The following is a 23,725-nucleotide window of genomic DNA, read 5'->3' as shown; positions in this document are numbered from 1 at the left end:
ACAGTCTGCCGAGGCTACGCGGGTGACCTTTGGCCTTGCGGAGCAGCGGTGGTGTAGTTCTGTGAACAGCGACGCGCCACGAACCCGGCCACCCGAGCCCGATTTTCCCGCGCTCGCGATTCAGCCGAACCTCTTGTTGTCGTTGTTGTTGTTGTCGTTGTTGTTTTTCGTTGTTTTTTTTATTTTTGTTATTTTTTGTTTGTTAGTTTTTGTTATTTTTTTTGTAGTTTTTTAAGTTGTTTTTTGTTGTTGTTTTTTAGTAGTTTTTTATGTTTTTTGTTATTTTTTTGTTATTTCGTTGTTTTTTGTTCTATTTTGTTGTTTTGTTGTTGGTTTTTTTGTTGTTTCTGTTGTTGTTTTTTAGTAGTTTTTTATGTTTTTGTGTGTTGTTTTTTTTTGTTATTTTTTTGTTTTTGTTATTTTTTTGTTGTTTTTTTATTTTTTTTGTTTTTTTATTTTATGTTTTTGTTATTTTGTTGTAGTTTTTTAAGTTGTGTTTTTTGTTGTTTCTGTTGTTTTTTTTAGTATTTTTTATGTTTTTGTTTTGTTGTTTTTAATTTTTTGTTTTTGTTATTTTTTGTTGTTTTTATAAGTTTCTGTTGTTGTTTTTTGTTTTTCTGTAGTTTTTTGTTGTTGTTGCCTTTCTGTTGTTTTTTTTCCTTCTCCTCCTTTCTTCCTTTCTCAATACACCAGCCGGGGCATCCTAAATCGACAGGCTCCAACAACGGGCGTTTGCTGAACCACCTCAAAGAGGGCCACAGCAGTCTGCCCATAGGCCATACGGGGGCGAGTGTTTGATGCGGGTTTCGTTGTCCGCGTGCCCGCAGGTGCGGACGTTCGGAGGCGTCGGCAGCGCCGGCGGGAACCTGCTGAGCGGCGGGTCCCACGCCAGCCGCCCCCGAGGAACCCTGCTGGCCGGCAGCAGCAGCAGCAGCAGCGCGAGGAGCGCGGGGCCCGGAGCGACGCGCGGGCAGACGGCATCTACAGAGAGCTGGTACCACCCCCCCGCCCCCCCCCCCCCCCGCCTCGCAACGCACGCAGCAACAACAACAACAACCGCAACCACAACAACAACAACAGCCATTCGCCGCTAAGTGGGGGTGACGTCCACCGCGGCACTCCGGCGGCCACGTGAAGTGCCGAAGGCTCGCTGCTGGCGGGCGGAAAGTCTCGGGGCAAACCCAGGTGCCGTGGGTTTGGCTGGCTGAGATGACCGGTAGGTGGACCACCAACTGTACCCCGTACTGTGCCAACCCGCACCACACGCACGCACGCAACAACAACAACAACAACCGCCATTCGCCGCTAAGTGGCGGCGACGTCAGCGCGGCGCCTGTGCCGGGCTAGGTGCACGTTGTGGCCACGTGAAGTGTCGGGACGTCCGTTGGCTGGAGGTCGCGGGAGAGACCCAGGTGCCACCGGTCGACTGGTTGAGACGAGTGGCCGATGCACCGCCTGTGCCCCCTACTGTGCCAACTCGCCGTGCTTTAGCCGCCCGGCGCTCCGCTCGTTGTTGCGAGCGCCCCTCCCTCTGCCCTCCGTTGTGGCTCACACACACAAAGGCAAAGATCCCCCGTGTAGCCTTAACTTTTGCGCCAAGTGCTGCTAGCAGGCGCCAATGAAGGCCGGCACGGCACACGAAGGCGTGGGTGGCCAGAGCCACCCCCGTCCGCCTTTGCTTCCCTATCGGCGACGTTTACACGCTGCAGCTGAGTCGACGTAGTGAAGGCCCAGGACCGGTTCGGATAATCGTCACTGGCGATGGTGGCCGTGAGCGGGAATCATCAAACTCGGGTCGCAAGGTTCCTAGCGCAGCGCCCCTACGGTTGTGTAGCTAACCGATACATGACCTCAGAGAGACACACACACACTCCCACTCACGCACACTCGCGTACACTCACTCACTCATATACTAATCTGCGTACGCTCACTCGCGTATGGATCTACTGGGGGGGGGGGGGACACGGTTGTCCCTAAAAACTCATTAAGAGGCAGTGGGAGGCGGAGGGATTGAACGAGGTCCAAAGTGGATGGCCGGTCGTACGGCAGGCGTTTTTTTTTTTTACCGGTGACGAAGCAGTGGTCATTTTAAGCGATCAGCTCCGCGGATAAAGGTCTCTTGTGGGGGTGGGGGGGGGGGGGGTGTGAAGACCGTGCAATCGCATTAATATCCCTGTCAATACCTACACGGCTGAGAACGATGTTCTCACGCGGACCCCGGGGGCGTGCACCGGCCCGGTACGGCGATAGCAAGCCCGACCCGACGTTTTTGCACCAGGAATCCGGCGATCTCGCCGCGGTGATGATTGCCGAGGCCCGGTTTGTTTCCACGCCCTACGGGCCGCGCTCACGGCCGCGTCAGGTAGCCCGACGAGGCGGTCCCGTTCCCGAGGGGCCGCTTCGGGTGGCCAACGGCTTTTGGATGCGAGGCCGCCGAAAGGGCGGAATGAGTCGGTCGCCGCTGACGTTGCCTTCAAGGCTACATTCGACACTTTCGACACTTCCACACATTCAACACATTCAGCACTTCCACACATTTAACACTCACACACATTCAACACTTCCACACATTCAACACATTCAGCACTTTCACACATTCAACGCTTCCACACACTCAACACATTCAACACTTACACACACTCAACACACTCAACACTTCCACACATTCAACACTTCCACACACTCAACACACTCAACACTTCCACACATTCAACACTTCCACACATTCAACACTTCCACACACTCAACACTTCCACACATTCAACACTTCCACACATTCAACACTTCCACACACTCAACACATTCAACACTTCCACACATTTAACACTTCCACACATTCAACACTTCCACACACTCAACACATTAAACACATTCAACACTTCCACACACTCAACACTTCCACACATTCAACACTTCCACACATTCAACACTTCCACACATTTAACACTTCCACACATTCAACACTTCCACACATTCAACACTTCCACACATTCAACACTTCCACACATTCAACACATTCAACACTTCCACACATTCAACACATTCAACACTTCCACACATTCAACACATTCCACACACTCAACACTTCCACACACTCAACACTTCCACACTTCCACACATTCAACACATTCAACACTTCCACACATTCAACACTTCCACACATTCAACACTTCCACACATTCAACACATTCAACACTTCCACACATTCAACACATTCAACACTTCCACACATTCAACACATTCCACACACTCAACACTTCCACACACTCAACACTTTCACACATTCAACACTTCCACACATTCAACACTTCCACACATTCAACACTTCCACACTTTCAACACATTCAACACTTCCACACATTCAACACTTACACACACTCAACACTTACACACACTCAACACTTCCACACATTCAACACTTCCACACATTCAACACTTCCACACACTCAACACTTCCACACACTCAACACATTAAACACATTCAACACTTCCACACATTAGACACTTCCACACACTCAACACTTCCACACACTCAACACTTCCACACACTCAACACTTCCACACACTCAACACTTCCACACACTCAACACTTACACACATTCAACACTTCCACACATTCAACACTTCCACACATTCAACACTTCCACACACTCAACACTTCCACACATTCAACACTTCCACACATTCAACACTTACACACACTCAACACTTCCACACATTCAACACTTACACACACTCAACACTTACACACACTCAACACTTCCACACACTCAACACTTCCACACATTTAACACTTCCACACACTCAACACTTCCACACACTCAACACTTCCACACATTCAACACTTACACACACTCAACACTTACACACACTCAACACTTCCACACATTCAACACTTACACACATTCAACACATTCAACACTTCCACACATTCAACACATTCAACACTTCCACACATTCAACACTTCCAAACACACAACACTTCCACACTTTCAACACTTCTACACATTCAACACTTCCACACACTCAACACTTCCACACATTCAACACTTCCACACATTCAACACATTCAACACTTCCAGACATTCAACACATTCAACACTTCCACACATTCAACACATTCCACACACTCAACACTTCCACACACTCAACACTTTCACACATTCAACACTTCCACACATTCAACACTTCCACACATTCAACACTTCCACACTTTCAACACATTCAACACTTCCACACATTCAACACTTCCACACACTCAACACATTCAACACTTCCACATATTCAACACTTCCACATACTCAACACATTCAACACTTCCACACACTCAACACTTCCACACATTCAACACATTCAACACTTCCACACATTCAACACATTCCACACACTCAACACTTCCACACATTCAACACTTCCACACACTCAACACTTTCACACATTCAACACTTCCACACTTTCAACACTTCCACACTTTCAACACATTCAGCACTTCCACACACTCAACACACTCAACACTTCCACACATTCCACACTTCCACACATTCGACACTTTGAATTATCTCTGGCGGGGTGGGGCGATGATTTGACTGCTATATTCTCTCCCTTCAGAGCCTCCTGCCCTAAGCTTCTCGCAATTTCCTTCACGTGGCCCTGCCGCTCATTGAGTTACGGTGGAGGGGGGTCAACCCCCGCCCCTCGGACCGAACCTCTTCCCCCTCACTGCCACCAACCCCCCCTCCCACCCCCTGCGTGTCGATGTGAACCTCGCCGCCAAAGTTGGACCTGCCAGGGCAATGAGCCGCCCATTTCCAGCCCTCCGCCAATTAGCACGGCCCGCGTAAATACAACAGTCGCACTCGTACGCACGTGTATGTTTGCACGTGTACGTACGCACGTGTACGTACGCACGTGTACGTACGCACGTGTACGTACGCGTGCATGCACGCGCGCGCAGAATATTTCGGCTGTTTTATTTAACACAAAAAACATTTTTGGTATTTTTTTTTCACACCGCGTGAGAGCTCCGCCCAGCGTACGTAGCTGTACTCTTTTTCCCCCCGACGCGACCCTGACCATCACAAGCGAGAGCCGAACGGAAGCGGCTTATCGCCGCGTGGACATTCAGAGCAGCAGCCAGGTACTCCTGAAAACGCGTCGTGACGTCGATCCTAAATGTGGAGTGAAAAACTGGAGGGACCCGGAGAAAAATCCACGCGACCACGGTGAGAGAGAGAGACACGCAGACTCCAAATATACAGCAAATGCCAGGGTCGGGATCGAACCCACGACCTCCTGTACACCAGGCGAGGTAGTTAACATCTCCTAGCCACCGTGATGATGATGAGAGAGAGAGACACGCAAACTACAAATATACAGCAGCAGGCGTCAGGGTTGGGATCGAACCCACGACCTCCTGTACACCATGCGAGGTAGTTAACATCTCCTAGTCACTGCAGCGCTCTTACACACACAAAGACATTCTTAGCTCTTTCGGTAAAGTCACGTTGAAGGGAAACAATAAAATAATAAAATATATATAAAACAATAAAAATTCTCACGACATTTCGACCGTAACACAAACGGTCGTCATCAGGTGTGAAAAAACCAACGGCGTGTATTGTTTCCCTTCAACGTGACTTTACCGAAAGAGCTAAGAATATGAATTACTGCAGTCACGAAAGCTTTAAATCAAAATTTTACACAAAGACATGTACACATGCACACAGATTCGTACAATGACCCCTGCATGGATTAACAGACTGTTGGGGCAGGCACGGCGCGCGAGGGGGTGGGTGGCCAGCACCGCGCCCGGCCACCTTTGTCTCCCCAGTGGCGATGTTTTACACACCGCGCCAGGTACCCATTTGAGGCCGAGTCGACCTAGGGGAGGCGCAGGACCGGTTCAGATAGTCGTCACCGTTGTTGGCCGTGAGCGGGGAATCGAACCCGGGTCGCCGGGTTCCCAGCGCAGCGCGGCGCTCGCCGCGACACCACCGCTCGCCGCTACACCACCGCGCACACGCACACACGTGCATACAAGCACGTGCCGTAACAAACGCACACACGCACCACGGCGTCAGTAACATCGCCGCCGCCGCTGCCGCCCCCTCTCGGCACGAAGTGTTGGAAGGCTCGTCGCTGGCGTGAAGGTCGCTAGACAGACCCCAGGGTGCCGTGGCGCTAACCTCCCGAGGTGGCTGTTAGGCAGCGCGGCAGCAAAGACGCGCACACGCGCGCACACAGACTCCGATATCTCGTGCCGAGTCAAATCTTAAACAATTGGTTTTTTTTTTTGCGCGCACACGCGCACGTATTTTCTCTTTTTAGAAGTCCTTAAATATCTCGCAGCTGTCAGGTGAATAATTCAGCATCGGAATCTTTATCCGGAACCTCTCACTTTTGTTTTTTTAAGGCCGCAGCGATCCGATGTTCTTCGCGATCCGATGTTCTTCGCAGATGGCCCAGTGGCACCGCGGCCGCTGCCGCCGCCGCTGCTGCCGCTGCTGCTGCTGCGTTTTGGCATTGGTGCTGCGCGCACGATTGACAAGTACGAACGCAACACGTCCGCCGGCGACGCAGTGGCCTTAAGAGGGAAAATAGCGAAGAGTAAAAGAGCTAGCGTGCTGTGGAGAGGGCCCATTGCCCGAAACGTCGACTATTGTTATATTTATATTCTTAGTTTTTTCGGTAAAGTCACGTTGAAGAGAAACAACAAAATAATAAAATATATATGAAACAATAAAAAAATTCTCACGACGTTTCGACCATAACTCAAACGGTCATCTTCAGGTGTGTTGGTTCGCATAAATTAAAAATTTTACAACACACCTGAAGACGACCGTTTGAGTTATGGTCGAAACGTCGTGAGAATTTTTTTTATTGTTTTATATATATTTTATTATTTTGTTGTTTCTCTTCAACGTGACTTTACCGAAAAAACTAAGAATATGAATTACTGCAGTCACGAAAGCTTTAAATCAAAATTTATTGTTATATTTATTGACGAGAGCGAGAGAGAGAGAGAGACGTGCAAACTCCAAGCGTACAGCAGGGTTTCTATTCGGTAAAGTCACGTAGGTTAAAAAATAAAACAACAAAAATCACGACGTTTCGGCCACAACACAAGCGGCCTTCATCAGTACAGCAGGCGTCTTTGCGAGTAACGGGTGCGGACCTCATCACGAATCCGTTTGGCAACCGGATGGCGTCGCAGCTTGACGAGCACCGGACAGATCTTGCAGCGGTAACTCGGTCACGACGTCGTCTTCCTTCTCCGCACTTCCTTCTCCACCCTTCCTTCTCCACCCTTCCTTCTCCACCCTTCCTTCTCCACCCTTCCTTCTCCGCCATTCCTTCTCCACCCTTCCTTCTCCACCATTCCTTCTCCACCCTTCCTTCTCCACCATTCCTTCTCCACCATTCCTTCTCCACCCTTCCTTCTCCACCCTTCCTTCTCCACCCTTCCTTCTCCACCCTTCCTTCTCCACCCTTCCTTCTCCACCATTCCTTCTCCGCCCTTCCTTCTCCGCCATTCCTTCTCCACCCTTCCTTCTCCACCATTCCTTCTCCGCCCTTCCTTCTCCGCCATTCCTTCTCCACCCTTCCTTCTCCACCATTCCTTCTCCATCCTTCCTTCTCCACCATTCCTTCTCCACCCTTCCTTCTCCACCCTTCCTTCTCCACCCTTCCTTCTCCACCCTTCCTTCTCCACCCTTCCTTCTCCGCCCTTCCTTCTCCTTTCTCCCTCCCTCCCTTCCTTCCTCCCTCCTTCCCTCTCCTTCTTCCCCGCCGTACGAGTAATAAGTCCCCCCTTCCCCCACCGATTGGAAATCCTCGAAGCGCCAGTGACGTGCGTAGAACTGGCAACCACGGCGCCGTCCTTACAAACACTTGGCGTCCGGAACCGCCGGATTTAAAGCTCGCAAAAAAAATAACAAAAAATTTGGGGCATAATAATCTCGGTAGTTTTATATATATATTTTTTTACACGTAATCTTCCTGACATTCGATTTTTTAACTCGCTGGTTAACTCATCCCCGGGAAGGAAAAAAAAAACAAAAAAAAAACACGTTGTTGCTTTATCCTTTTGATCGCGATTTCTCACGAGATCCTATCGGCATTGCTTTCCAGCGGCGCGGGTGTGCCGGTGAGATACGCGGCTTTGAGAGCTCCTCTGATGGCGCGAAAAAATGTGAGATTATAATTGTTTGCCGTAGTTGGGCGCCCTTAACATCGGCTGATTGTCGACACCGTCAGATGCTGTTGCGGTTGTGCAGTGAGCGGAAAAAAGTATTTGATCCCCTGCTGATTTTGCACGTTTGCCCACTGACAAATAAATGATCAGTGTGCCAAATGTTGTCACCTTCTCACCAAGTGGCTTGGCAATGGTCTCGTAGCCCATTTCCAGCCTTGTGTGGGTCTACAATCTTGTCCCTGACATCCTTGGAGAGCTCTTTGGTCTTGGCCATGGTGGAGAGGTTGGGATCTGATTGATTGATTGCTTCTGTGGACAGGTGTCTTTTATACAGGTAACAAGCTGAGATTAGGAGCACTCCCTTTAAGAGTGTGTGATCCTAATCTCAGCTCGTTACCTGTATAAAAGACACCTGGGAGCCAGAAATCTTTCTGATTGAGAGGGGGTCAAATACTTATTTCCCTCATTAAAATGCAAATCAATTCATAGCATTTTTGACATGCGTTTTTTTTGGATTTTTTTGTCGTTATTCTGTCTCTCACTGTTCAAATAAACCTACCATTAAAATTATAGACTGATCATTTCTTCGTCAGTGGGCAAACGTACAAAATCAGCAGGGGATCAAATACTTTTTTCCCTCACTGCAAAAGGCACCTGGGAGCCAGAAATCATTCCGATTGAGAGGGGGTACAAATAATTGTTTTCCCTCACTGTGCATCCAACATCGTGAATCAAAGTAATTGTCAAGACGGTTGCACCGAACACTCTTGCTATCCCGCGGCTGCGATTCAAACTCAGCATTTGCAGTGCCGTGAGCTAACCGCTGCAGCACCGCTCGCTCGCGCGCCCGCCCGCCCACCCTCCTCCTCCTGACGTAGCTCCATAAATATATATCACGCTCTAAAATAAATTATTGAACTATTGGCAAAAAATGACGCAGAGGCCTTCTTTAATAATTGGAAATCAAAATGCGATTCATGGTCAGGTTTGTTGAACGGTCAGATCGCACCTCCCATTGGCACGGTTGGCTATGTACGGTGCGAAAGAAGTTCAACGTACATGCTGCCCATAGACTCAACACTGCCCATAGACTCAACACTGCCCATAGACTCAACACTGCCCATAGACTCAACACTGCCCATAGACTCAACACTGCCCATAGACTCAACACTGCCCGTAGACTCAACACTACCCATTGACTCAACACTGCCCATAGATTCAACACTGCCCATGGACTAACACTGCCCATAGACTAACACTGCCCATAGACTCAACACTGCCCATAGACTCAACACTACCCATAGACTCAACACTACCCATAGACTCAACACTGCCCATAGACTAACACTGCGCATAGACTCAACACTGCCCATAGACTCAACACTGCCCATAGACTCAACACTGCCCATAGACTCAACACTGCCCATAGATTAACACTGCCCATAGACTCAACACTGCCCATAGACTCAACACTGCCCATAGACTCAACACTGCCCATAGACTCAACACTGGCCCACAGACTCAACACTGCCCATAGACTCAACACTGCCCATAGACTCAACACTGCCCACAGACTCAACACTGCCCATAGACTCAACACTGCCCATAGACTCAACACTGCCCATAGACTCAACACTGCCCATAGACTAACACTGCCCATAGACTCAACACTACCCATAGACTAACACTACCCATAGACTCAACACTGCCCATAGACTCAACACTACCCATAGACTCAACACTGCACCACAGACTCAACACTGCACCATAGACTCAACACCGCACCATAGACTCAACACCGCACCATAGACTCAACACTGCCCATAGACTCAACACTACCCATAGACTCAACACTGCCTATAGACTCAACACTGCACCATAGACTCAACACTGCCCATAGACTCAACACTACCCACCGGAGAATGGAAAAGCATACATTTAGTTATTCAACATTTTGATTTTAATGATTCTACCAGGGCTTTTCATTCTGTGGAATGAATATGTGATTGTTATAATTGTACTTTCCATTTTGCTCCATTCTACTACAAAGTTTCAAGTTCTTTGGTTCTATTCGGTAAAGTCACGTAGGTAAAAAAGAAAACAACAAAAATTCACGACGTTTCGGCCACAACACAAGCGGCCTTCATCAGGTGAAGGCACCAGACTGTCTCGAGAAAGTCTGGTCCCTTCACCTGATGAAGGCCGCTTGTGTTGTGGCCGAAACGTCGTTATTTTTGTTGTTTAATTTTTTACCTACGTGACTTTACCGAATAGAACCAAAGAGTATGAATCCTTGCAGTCACGAAAGCTTCAAACCTAGAAAAGTTTCAAGTATTTTTTTATAGTTATAATTACTTTTAATGTATGATAATTATAAGAGAGTTTCAACATAATATTCTAAACATCTGCAGTTTTAGTTAGACGATGAATATTTTCAAGTTAATTTTATGCTACATTTCAGCTTTCCAACGCCTCCTTTTTAACAAATGTTTTCGCCTACAACATCAGAGTGCAGCGCCACATTAAATACGCACTACTACAATGACAATAGTTTAAAGCGATTTGAAGCGTGTTTTATTTTTAAAATGGAAACATGTTTTTTTTTGGGGGGGGGAGGGGCAGATCTTTGTGACGTCATATTTGAGGAGGGGGGGGTCTGACTTTTTGTGACGCCGTGTGACGAGGGGGGAGGGTCAAATATCGTCCAAAATCGCGTGACGTCATTTATGGACGGCCCCATAAACCGCAACGTTGGAGAGGCGGAGCCCAATATTTGCCAAATTTTTGCCCGACGTTTTCGCATCTTGCATCTCGCGTCGATGTGTTTATATTTATATACAGCGGCTCCTCGACCCATAGAGCTTCGCAGCAATTATAAAATTGCACAGAAAGTGGTGGTGGCCGAGATAATGAAGAGCTGTGGTTGTTATTAAACGCGGTGGTGGTGGTGGCGGTGGTGTAGTTATGGTGAAAGCAGGATAGGCAGCAGTGCTTAATTAGGGGTTGAGGTTGTGACAGGGAGAGGGGCAGCGATAGGGGTAGTGGTAGGGGGTAGGGGGTAGCAATAGGGGTAGTGATAGGGGTAGTGGTAGGGGTAGTGGTAGGGGTAGTGATAGGGGTAGTGGTAGGGGTAGTGTTAGGGGTAGTGATAGGGGTAGTGATAGTGGTAGGGGGTAGTGGTAGGGGTAGTGGTAGGGGGTAGTGATAGGGGTAGTGATAGTGGTAGTGATAGGGGTAGTGATAGTGGTAGGGGTAGTGATAGGGGTAGTGATTGGGGTAGTGGTAGGGGGTAGTGATAGGGGTAGTGATAGTGGTAGTGATAGGGGTCGTGATAGGGGTAGTGATAGGGGTAGCGATAGGGGTAGCGGTAGGGGGTAGTGATAGGGGTAGTGATAGGGGGTAGTGATGGGGGTAGTGATAGGGGGTAGTGGTAGGGGGTAGTGTTAGGGGGTAGTGATAGGGGTAGTGGTAGGGGGTAGTGGTAGGGGTAGTGATTGGGGTAGTGATTGGGGTAGTGGTAGGGGTAGTGGTGGGGTAGTGATAGGGGTAGTGATAGGGGTAGTGATTGGGGTAGTGGTAGGGGTAGTGGTAAGGGTAGTGATAGGGGTAGTGATAGTGGTAGTAATAAGGGTAGGGGTAGTGATAGGGGTAGCGCAAGGGGTAGCGGTAGAGGTAGTGATAGGGGTAGTGATAGGGGTAGTGGTAGGGGTAGTGGTAGGGGGTAGTGGTAGGGGGTAGTGATGGGGTAGTGATAGGGGTAGTGATAGGGGTAGTGGTAGGGGGTAGTGATAGGGGTAGTGATAGGGGGTAGTGATGGAGGTGCTGATAGGGGTAGTGATAGGGGTAGTGTTAGGGGTAGTGATTGGGGTAGTGGTAGGGGTAGTGATAGGGGTAGTGATAGTGGTAGTGATAGGGGTAGTGATAGTGGTAGTAATAAGGGTAGGGGTAGTGATTGAGGTAGTGATAGTGGTAGTGATAGGGGTAGTGGTAGGGGTAGTGATAGGGGTAGTGGTAAGGGTGGTGGTAGGGGTAGTGGTAAGGGTAGTGATAGGGGTAGTGATAGTGGTAGTGATAGGGGTAGTGATAGTGGTAGTGATAAGGGTAGGGGTAGTGATTGAGGTAGTGATAGTGGTAGTGATAGGGGTAGTGATAGGGGTAGTGATAGGGGTAGTGGTAAGGGTGGTGGTAGGGGTAGTGGTAAGGGTAGTGATAGGGGTAGTGATAGTGGTAGTGATAGGGGTAGTGATAGTGGTAGTGATAAGGGTAGGTGTAGTGAATGGCGTAGGGGTAGCGCTAGGGGTAGGGTTGCTCTTAGCTGGGGGCCGGATGGCCTGTGTGGGAAGAGATGGGGGTTGTACCTACAGTATGAATGAGCGGATCTGTTGCTGGAGAGTCCGCACAGCGCCATCAGCTGAAACAAACCAAAACAAACCACGACGCGAATCGTAATGTAGGTCTGTGAAACGCCCCCCGAACACGTACAGAAGGGACGACGAATCATACGCAGGTGTCGTTTGCATTCCAATTGTGGAAGGGAAAAACGTGGCCGCGGGGAGAAGAGAGACGCGCAAACTGCATACCAGGCGAGGTGGTCAACATCTCCTAGCCACCATGGCAGTTAACTATGAATATTCGGCGAATGAATTCGTTCGTACAAGGCGTGCGCCCAGCAGGCCCTCTGCGTGTACGTGCGTTGAACTCCTTTCGCGCCGTGCGTAGCCGGCCTGTGCTCATCGCAAGCGCGGGGATTCGGAGGCGCTCGCTTGAAAGTGTTCCCGTGTGTTTCCCGCTACGCCGTTCGTCTGCCTTCGGGCGCTGCGCCATGGGCATTATTAACCCCTGCGGTCATTCACCGTGGCTCGCGCGCCCGCCCTGTGCATGTGCGCGTGTGTCGTTGTGTGTGTGTTGTAGGGCGCGACGGTGTAGCGGTTAGCGCTGTGCTGCGCTACGAACCTGGCGACCCGGGTTCGATTCCCGCTCACGGCCAACACCACCGGTGACGATTATCTGAACCGGTCCTGGGCCTCCCCTAGCTCGACCCGGCCTCAAATGAGTACCTGGTGCGGCGTGTAAAACATCGCCACTGGGAGAGACAAAGGCGGTCGGGCGTGGTGCTGGCCACCCACCCCCTCGTGTACCGTTCCGGCCTTCATAGGGTACTCGCCAACAGCACTTGCCCCTACAGTCTGTTAAGGCTACACGGGGGATCTTTTTCTTTGTAGGGCTCTAGGTGGTGATGGTTCTGGAGCTGTGGGTGGTGGTAGTGTGTTGGTTGTCGTGATGTTGTGGGGCTGTGGGTGGTAGTTATGTGGACCTGTAGGCGCTGGTGTTGTGTAGGCTGTGGTGTTGTGTAGGCGCTGGTGTTGTGTAGGCGGTGGTGTTGTGTAGGCGGTGGTGTTGTGTAGGCGGTGGTGTTGTGTAGGCGGTGGTGTTGTGTAGGCGCTGGTGTTGTGTAGGCGCTGGTGTTGTGTAGGCGGTGGTGTTGTGTAGGCAGTGGTGTTGTGTAGGCGGTGGTGTTGTGTAGGCGGTGGTGTTGTGTAGGCGGTGGTGTTGTGTAGGCGCTGGTGTTGTGTCGGCGCTGGTGTTGTGTAGGCGGTGGTGTTGTGTAGGCTCTGGTGTTGTGTAGGCGCTGGTGTTGTGTAGGCGGTGGTGTTGTGTAGGCGGTGGTGTTGTGTAGGCGCTGGTGTTGTGTAGGCGCTGGTGTTGTGTAGGCGGTGGTGTTGTGTAGGCGGTGATGTATAGGCGGTGGTGTTGTGTAGGCGGTGGTGTTGTGTAGGCGCTGGTGTTGTGTAGGCGGTGGTGTTGTGTAGGCGGTGGTGTTGTGTAGGCGCTGGTGTTGTGTTAGGCGGTGGTGTTGTGTAGGCGCTGGTGTTGTGTAGGCGGTGGTGTTGTGTAGGCGGTGGTGTTGTGTAGGCGCTGGTGTTGTGTTAGGCGGTGGTGTTGTGTTAGGCGGTGGTGTTGTGTAGGCGGTGGTGTTGTGTAGGCGCTGGTGTTGTGTTAGGCGCTGGTGTTGTGTAGGCGCTGGTGTTGTGTAGGCGGTGGTGTTGTGGCGCGATAGGTGGTGGAGCTGTAAGAGGGCGATGGTGATGTTGGTGTTGGTGGTTTCGGTGCTGGTGTTGGTGGCGGTGTTGGTGGTATTGCTGGTGGTGGAGGTGTTGGTGGTATTGCTCGTGGTATTGCTGGTGGTGGAGGTGTTGGTGGTATTGCTGGTGGTATTGCTGGTGGTGGAGGTGTTGGTGGTATTGCTGGTGGTATTGCTGGTGGTGGAGGTGTTGGTGGTATTGCTGGTGGTATTGCTGGTGGTGGAGGTGTTGGTGGTATTGCTGGTGGTATTGCTGGTGGTGGAGGTGTTGGTGGTATTGCTGGTGGTGGAGGTGTTGGTGGTATTGCTGGTGGTGGAGGTGTTGGTGGTATTGCTGGTGGTATTGCTGGTGGTGGAGGTGTTGGTGGTATTGCTGGTGGTATTGCTGGTGGTGGAGGTGTTGGTGGTATTGCTGGTGGTGGAGGTGTTGGTGGTATTGCTGGTGGTATTGCTGGTGGTGGAGGTGTTGGTGGTATTGCTGGTGGTGGAGGTGTTGGTGGTATTGCTGGTGGTATTGCTGGTGGTGGAGGTGTTGGTGGTATTGCTGGTGGTGGAGGTGTTGACGGCGGTGTTGGCGGTGGAGCTGTAGCTGTGGGTCGTGTCGGCTGTGGCGGCAGTGGCGTTGCTGTCGGCGGTGTTTTTTGCGACTGTGTAGTTCCCCCCGGCTGGTTCCTCACCCCCCGTTGCCCGCCCCACCTCCACCTCCTCTGCTGCAGGTGGACGAGCGCTCCCTGCTGCGCATCATGGAGATGGGCTTCACCCGCGCGGAGTCACGCGCAGCCCTCATGGATCACCACAACCGCCTGGAGGACGCCCTCAACGCCCTCCTCCTCGCTCCGGCGGCGCCTCCGCTAGCCGAGCTCCTGGCACCACAGCCGCCGTCGCGGGGCGGTGAGCGGGAATCCCTTAAACATATATGTTTTACAAAAAATAATAATGAATTTAAAACATTCGTGCCAGGTAATAAGGCCGCACTGAGCCTATCGTGGCTGCGTTGTCGGAAGCGGACCCCCGGCCAGCACAAACGAAAGTGGCCGATATCGCCGTCGTTTGGGAAATGTATCGGCAGCAGCCGGCTGCTCTAAAAGCGCGCGACATCGCTCCGAAATGTGGATGGGGGTGAAGTGAAGTGAAACAAAAAAAATGTTGACGACGGAGGACCCGGAGAAAAATCCACGCGACCGCGGGGAGAACGTACGAACTCGGGCGTCAGAGGTCGGGATCGAACCCACGACCTCCTGTGTATCAGGCGAGGTAGTTAACATCTCCTAGTCACCGTGATGATGATGTGAGAGAGAGAGACACGCACACTACAAATATACAGCAGGCATCGTCGGGGTCTAGATGGAACCCACGACCTCCTGTGCACCACGTGAGGTAGTTAACATCTCCTAGCCACCGTGATGATGATGAGAGAGAGATAGAACCCACGACCTCCTGTGTACGAGGCGAGGTAGTTAACATCTACTAGCCGCCGTGATAATGATGAGAGAGAGAGAGAGACACGCAAACTACAAATATACAGCAGGCATCGTCAGGGTCGGGATCGAACCCACGACCTCCTGTGTACCAGGCGAGGTAGTTAACATCTCCTAGCCACCATGATGATGATGAGAGAGAGAGACACTCAAACTCCAAACATACAGCAGGCATCGTCAGGGTCGGGATCGAACCCACGACCTCCTGTGCACCAGGCGAGGTAGTTAACATCTCCTAGCCGCCGTGATGATGATGAGAGAGAGATAGAACCCACGACCTCCTGTGTACCAGGCGAGGTAGTTAACATCTCCTAGCCGCCGTGATGATGATGAGCGAGAGAGAGAGACATGCAAACTCCAAATATACAGCAGGCGTCATCAGGGTCGCGATCGAACCCACGACCTCCTGCGTACCAGGCGAGATAGTCAACATCTCCTAGCCACCGTTGCACCTCCCCCCCCCCCCCCCCAATCCTTGCGACACCTCCCCCGGTCGCCGTGGTCACGGTGTGCCGCCACCGCCGTCCCGAGGGACGCTGAGCGGCAATCCCTAAAAAAAATCTATAAACCCCGATGTTTTATTTTTTATCTTACCAGGTAAGGCCCCGCTGAGATTATGGGTGGCTCTTTTGTTAGGAGCGAACCGAACGATCACGAGCGACGGCTCGGCATAAGTGGCTTATCGTCGCGTCGAAATGTGTCGCGGGCAAATAATCTCGGCGATCTCGGCGCTGGTCTGAGCGACAGCGTTGCCCACGCTCTCAGTTCTTTCGAGCTGTTTGTAAAATATATTTTTCACAGATGTCCAGTTTGGCGTTGCCCTGCTACGAATAGCCGACTGGCCAACGCCCCTCGTGGCGCCTAGAGCCAGATCCTGTCCGGTCCACCAGACATATCGTATTCCACAGATCCGGCCCAACCCACCAGGCCACTCATATTCTACAGATCCAGTCCAATCCACCAGGCCACTCATATTCCACAGAACCAATCCAATCCACCAGGCCACTCCTATTCCACAGAACCAATCCAATCCACCAGGCCACTCATATTCCACAGATCCAGTCCAACCCACCAGGCCACTCGTATTCCACAGATCCAGTCCAACCCACCAGGCCACTCCTATTCCACAGATCCAGTCCCATCCAACAGGCCACTCATATTCCACAGATCCAGTCCCATCCACCAGGCCACTCATATTCCACAGATCCAGTCCAATCCACCAGGCCACTCCTATTCCACAGATCCAGTCCAATCCGCCAGGCCACTCCTATTCCACAGATCCAGTCCAATCCACCAGGCCACTCATATTCCACAGATCCAGTCCAATCCACCAGGCTACTCATATTCCGCAGATCCAGTCCAATCCACCAGGCCACTCCTATTCCACAGATCCAGTCCAACCCACCAGGCCACTCCTATTCTACAGATCCAGTCTGACCCACCAGGCCACTCCTGTTCCACAGATCCAGTCCAATCCACCAGGCCACTCATATTCCACAGATCCAGTCCAATCCACCAGGCCACTCCTATTCCACAGATCCAGTCCCATCCACCAGACATCTCGTATTCCACAGATCCAGTCCAACCCACCAGGCCACTCATATTCCACAGATCCAGTCCTATCTACCAGGCCACTCATATTCCACAGATCCAGTCCGATCCGCCAGACCTCTCATAATCCACAGATCCAGTCCGGTCTGCCCGACCACTCATATTCTAAACGTAAATGTTTTAATTTTACCAGGCAAGGCCTCACTGAGCCTGCGCGCCTCTTTTTCAAAAGCGGCACGGCCACCACCAAGTGACAGCTCCGACGGGGAGCGGCTCGTCGTCGTGGTCGTCACGTGGACATTGAAAACGGCAAAACAATCCCCGGTAGTTCATCGTAAACGCACGGCCTCGACAAGAGCGATGTGCGCGGTCCGAGGGGAGGAAGCGTTCCCCGCGACATCGACGGGGATTTCCTCGCAGAGCGGGCTCGCGCGTTTTCCAACGCGTGAGACCCTCCCGATCATACTAAGCGTTGGAAAATTGCATTCATGGAGGCGATTAATATTTAATCGATAACACGAATGCAATGTAAGGTGGCATTAAAATGCGATGGTTTGAATTATTAGCGTGAAAAGTTTAACTCGTGAAAGATTAACTCTTTGGCCGTTGGAAAAGTAGCTTTAAGCCAACGACTTACATATTTAAACATGAGTTTGTAAATTATTCAAATAAATGTGATTTACAATGATTAAGAGTCAATTATGAACATGTCAGCGGACGAAATGATTAAAGTTACAACATTTTTATTTTTTTTACGTGCTGTATTGCAATTTAATTGTTGAACAGAGGAAATTATAAAAGAAAAAAGTCGTTCATTTATTACAAAAAAATAACGTGAATCCAATCGTCTGGCCGAATACAGAGATCCCCCCACTTGGCCTTCAATCGACTTTATGGGACAAAGTGCCTTCAGCGAGCACCGATTAACGCCACGGATGGCAGCGCCACGCCTGGCCGCCTTTGTATCCCCAACGACCCACGTACGGATTTAACAAACTGTTGGGGCAAGCGCTGTTAGCGAAGACACACACACACACACATATTTCCTAACACGTACACACACCGACTCTCACTCGCACACCAACGCACGCACACACACACACTATACCAGCTCACGTATACACAAAGACAAAGCCAATGGTCCCCCAGTAAAGCCTCAACAGACTGTTGGGGCAAGCGCTGTTGGCGAGCAGCACCTGTGGAAGCCGACACGGCACGTGCGGTAAGGTGGGTGGACAGCACCACGCCCGGCCGCATTCGTCTCCCCAGTGGCGATGTTTTTACACGTCGCATCAGGTTACTCATTTAAGGCTGAGTCGACCTAGGGGAGTTAATTCCCCCCCCCCACCCCCGTGATGTTATCCATGGACCCGGAATTGGACCCCTGTCACCATGTTGGGAGTGCGGCGTAGCTCAGCTCTACACAACCGCACGTCAAGATCCCCCGTAATAGCCTCAAAAAATTATTTTGGGGCAAGTGCCGTTAGCGAGTAGCACCTACGAAGGGCATAATGGCTGGCTACGTACGGTGCGAAAGAGGCTCCACATACATTCATACACGCGCACCAACACGCACGCACACACATCACATACACACACACACACACACATTCATACCTACATACACACACACATACATAAGCACGCATGCAACAACAACAACAACCGCTATATGCGAACACGCATCCATACACATGTACATCAACACACAACACACACACACACACGCACCAAGACAAAGATCCCCCGTATAGCCCTTAACACACTTGTCGGGGCAAGTGCTGCTAGCGAGCAGCACCTATGATATGCCGGCACGGCACACCAGGGGGTGGGTGGCCAGCACCACGCCCGGCCGCCTTTGGCTGAGTTGACCTTAGGGGGGAGGCCCCCAGGGCCCGTTCAGAAGATCGCCACCGCCGATGGCCGCGAGCGTGAATCGGATCCGCAGCGCAGCGCGCCAGACGCTACACCACCGCTGCCCTGCACGCGTGCGTCAAACACGTGCGTCAAACACGTGCGTTAAACACGTGCGTTAAACACGTGCGTCAAACACGTGCGTCAAACAAACACGCGGGCGCTCGCACGCGCGTACCTGCGCTGCCAATAAAAATCCGGCGCTTAAATAATGACCGGCAGCGTGCCGCTCTCGCCGGCCGTTCCCCGGCGCTCCCCCGGCGCCCGTGCGATCGATGGCGTTGGCGCCTGGCGTCGGGCGCTCACGGCCCCCCACCGCGCCGTCAAATCCACCGCCGGTGCCGGCACCGCCGCCGGCGGCCCGGAGACGTTACGCGGCGGAGCGCGGTGGAGTTGCTCCGCACGTGCGAAGGAACTGACTATTGCACATTTTTTTTTGTATATACTTGACCAGGTTAAGGCCCCCCACGCGTGTACATTGAGCTGCCACGTAGCTCTCTTTGCAGAAGCGACGCAGGCTATCGCAAATGATGGCTCGACGAAGAGGCGGCTTTTCGTTGTCGCGTGGAAATTCACAGCAGCCAGAGACTATTCAACGCGTGACGTTGGTTCGAAATGTGGGAGGGGAAAAACCGGGGAGAGAGAGAGAGACAAGCAAACTCCAAATATACAGCAGGAGGCGGGGTCGGGATCGAACCCACGACCTCCTGCATAGCGGCGTGTTGACTCAGCAGGCGATCGTTCCCATCCGTTATTCGTGGCCCGGGGTCGGAGGCCGATGAGAATGTCTCGTTCGTCCAGCGGCAGAGCTTTCCCATCGTTTGTTTTTTTGTTACCGGCGGGCGAGGGCTCAAAGAGACCGGTGTAGGGGTCTCTTTCGCAAGTGTGACCTTAGGGCCTCGGTGACCTTGGGGCCTAAATGACCTTAGGGCCTGGGTGACCTTGGAGCCTGAATGGCCTTCGGGCCTGAGTGACCTTGGGGCCTGAGTGACCTAGGAGCCTGAGTGACCTTGGAGCCTGAGTGACCTTGGGGCTCGAGTGACCTTGAGGACTGAGTGACCTTGGGGCTCGAGTGACCTTGGGGACTGAGTGACCTTGGGGCTCGAGTGACCTTGGGGCTCGAGTGACCTTGGGGCTCGAGTAACCTTGGGGCTTGATTGACCTTGGGGACTGAGTGACCTTGGGGCCCGAGTCCCCCAGTAGGGTGCGATGATTGCCGCTGTTGTATAATCCAACATTCGCGGCAAACTGGGACCTACTTTGTCAAACGATGTCGGGCTGATCTTTTACGTCCGCTGTGTATTCATTCAGCGGACGCTTTCGCACGTGACTGCAGTCATACAGTCAAGTGCGCCACATATGCGGGTGCCTGCCATGGGAATCCATACTCCTTGGTTCTTTCGGCAAAGTCACGGTAGGTAGAAAAATGAATAACAGATCACGACGTTTCGATGGCAACACAAGCAATCGTCATCAGGTGGAAAGATACATCAGTTAGATGAGTGGGCCTTACCCGGTGGTTAAAAACGAAATCAGCAGTTCTACTGCTTCATCTTTCCACCCGATGACGATTGCTCGTGTTGCGATCGAAACATCGTGATCTGTTACTTATTTCTCTACCGACCGTGACTTTACCGAAAGAACCCACGCGCACGGAGGGCTTCGGGCGACTGCTTTGAATTGCGCGCGTGATGACGGTGAAGACCATCTTCGTTGGGCGACATCACTTGTGACGGCCCAGCTCGCTCCCGTATAGCCCGGGTGGGCCTCCTTACCTGGTGGTGGTAAAGTAAAAAAAAAAAAAAAATTTAGTTTTTCAATTGGTTCGTAGCTCATAATCGCGCGATTAATCTTACGGTTGACCGTTTATTTTGACCTGCCGACCTTTCCGGCGCGAATTTTACCGAACACCCGCGTGGGTGGATTTGCGTGGAGGCGAGCGCAATGCCGCAGCTCCGGAGGGCACGCGGGGGGGGCGAAGGATTTCTCCGCCTAGGTGGAGGCGGACCGCTGGACCGTGCCCGTCGCGATCCCAACCCACCCCGTACCCTCCCCCTACCCCCCACCCCCCCCCCCCCCCCCCCCGCACGACGACAGAGTAGCCCACGGTGTTTCACGCGCCGCGGCTTTTGACGGCCTGCGGAATTTTTTTTTTATGGCGGCCGGCGAATGGCTGAGAGGGCGGAGTGGCGACGCGAGTCTATGGGTCTCTGTGTGAGTCTATGGGTCTCTATGTGAGTCTATGGGTCTCTGTGTGAGTCTATGGGTCTCTGTGTGAGTCTATGGGTCTCTGTGAGTCTATGGGTCTCTATGTGAGTCTATGGGTCTCTGTGTGAGTCTATGGGTCTCTGTGTGAGTCTATGGGTCTCTATGAGTCTATGGGTCTCTATGTGAGTCTATGGGTCTCTGTGTGAGTTTCTGGGTCTCTGTGAGTCTATGGGTCTCTATGTGAGTCTATGGGTCTCTGTGTGAGTCTATGGGTCTCTGTGTGGGTCTCTGTGTGAGTCTATGGGTCTCTATGTGAGTCTATGGGTTTCTGTGTGAGTCTATGGGTCTCTATGTGAGTCTATGGGTCTCTGTGTGAGTCTATGCATCTCTATGTGAGTCTATGGGTCTCTGTGTGAGTCTATGCATCTCTATGTGAGTATCTGGGTCTCTGTGAGTCTATGTGTCTCTATGTGAGTCTATGGGTCTCTGTGTGAGTCTATGGGTCTCTATGTGAGTCTATGGGTCTCTGTGTGAGTCTATGGGTCTCTATGTGAGTCTATGGGTCTCTGTGTGAGTCTATGCATCTCTATGTGAGTCTCTGGGTCTCTGTGAGGCTATGGGTCTCTATGTGAGTCTATGGGTCTCTGTGTAAGTCTATGGGTCTCTATGTGAGTCTATGGGTCTCTATGTGAGTCTATGCGTCTCTATGCAAGTATATGGGTCTCTATGTGAGTCTATGGGTCTCTATGTGAGTCTATGGGTCTCTGTGTGAGTCTATGGGTCTCTATGTGAGTCTATGGGTCTCTGTGTGAGTCTATGGGTCTCTATGTGAGTCTATGGGTCTCTGTGTGAGTCTATGCATCTCTATGTGAGTATCTGGGTCTCTGTGAGTCTATGCGTCTCTATGTGAGTCTATGGGTCTCTGTGTGAGTCTATGGGTCTCTATGTGAGTCTATGGGTCTCTGTGTGAGTCTATGCATCTCTATGTGAGTCTCTGGGTCTCTGTGAGGCTATGGGTCTCTATGTGAGTCTATGGGTCTCTGTGTAAGTCTATGGGTCTCTATGTGAGTCTATGGGTCTCTATGTGAGTCTATGCGTCTCTATGCAAGTCTATGGGTCTCTATGTGAGTCTATGGGTCTCTATGTGAGTCTATGGGTCTCTGTGTGAGTCTATGGGTCTCTATGTGAGTCTATGGGTCTCTGTGTGAGTCTATGGGTCTCTATGTGAGTCTATGGGTCTCTGTGTGAGTCTATGAATCTCTATGTGAGTATCTGGGTCTCTGTGAGTCTATGCGTCTCTATGTGAGTCAATGGGTCTCTATGTGAGTCAATGTGTCCCTATGTGAGTCTATGGGTCCCTATGTGAGTCTATGGGTCTCTATGTGAGTCTATGGGTCTCTTTGCGAGTCTGCGGGTCTCTGTGTGAGTCTATGGGTCTCTATGCGAGTCTATGGGTCTCTATGTGAGTCTATGGGTCTCTTTGCGAGTATGCGGGTCTCTATGTGAGTCTATGGGTCTCTATGTGAGTCTATGGGTCTCTTTGCGAGTCTGCGGGTCTCTATGTGAGTCTATGGGTCTCTATGTGAGTCTGGGTCTCTATGTGAGTCTATGGGTCTCTTTGTGAGTCTATGGGTCTCTATGTGAGTCTATGGGTCTCTATGTGAGTCAATGGGTCTCTATGTGAGTTTATGGGTCTCTTTGCGAGTCTGCGGGTCTCTATGTGAGTCTATGGGTCTCTATGCGAGTCTATAGGTCTCTATGCGAGTCCATGGGTCTCTATGTGAGTCTGGGTCTCTATGTGAGTCTATGGGTCTCTATGTGAGTCTATGGGTCTCTATGTGAGTCTATGGGTCTCTATGTGAGTCAATGGGTCTCTATGTGAGTCTATGGGTCTCTTTGCGAGTCTGCGTGTCTCTATGTGAGTCTATAGGTCTCTATTCGAGTCTATGGGTCTCTATGCGAGTCCATGGGTCTCTATGTGAGTCTATGGGTCTCTATGTGAGTCTGGGTCTCTATGTGAGTCTATGGGTCTCTTATTGAGTCTATGGGTCTCTATGTGAGTCTATGGGTCTCTATGTGAGTCAATGGGTCTCTATGTGAGTCAATGGGTCTCTATGTGAGTCTACGGGTCTCTATGTGAGTCTATGGGTCTCTATGTGAGTCTATGAGTCTCTCTGTGAGTCTATGGGTCTCTATGTGAGTCTATGGGTTTCTATGTTAGTCTACGGGTCTCTATGCGAGTCTATGGGTCTCTTTGTGAGTCTACGGGTCTCTATGTGAGTCAATGGGTCTCTATGT

The 23,725-nt window shown here is 51.2% G+C and overlaps 1 protein-coding gene across 1 annotated transcript in view; it reads left to right on the top strand.

The window, feature by feature from the left end:
- The window catches only part of TDRD3 (tudor domain containing 3), a 319,274-nt gene that overhangs the window by 181,664 nt on the left and 113,885 nt on the right, over positions 1 to 23,725 (top strand). The window contains exons 10-11 of the mRNA XM_076053389.1: positions 828 to 994; positions 14,993 to 15,167. Coding sequence (XP_075909504.1) covers positions 828 to 994; positions 14,993 to 15,167 — 342 coding nt within the window. The remainder of the gene's footprint in view (positions 1 to 827; positions 995 to 14,992; positions 15,168 to 23,725) is intronic.

The sequence above is a fragment of the Petromyzon marinus genome, chromosome 61 (genome assembly GCF_048934315.1).
Source record: "Petromyzon marinus isolate PM22_M1 ecotype Great Lakes invasive population chromosome 61, UKy_Petmar_22M1.pri1.0, whole genome shotgun sequence".
Taxonomy (NCBI): Eukaryota; Metazoa; Chordata; class Hyperoartia; order Petromyzontiformes; family Petromyzontidae; genus Petromyzon; species Petromyzon marinus.
This window is presented reverse-complemented; position numbering and strand designations above follow the sequence as displayed.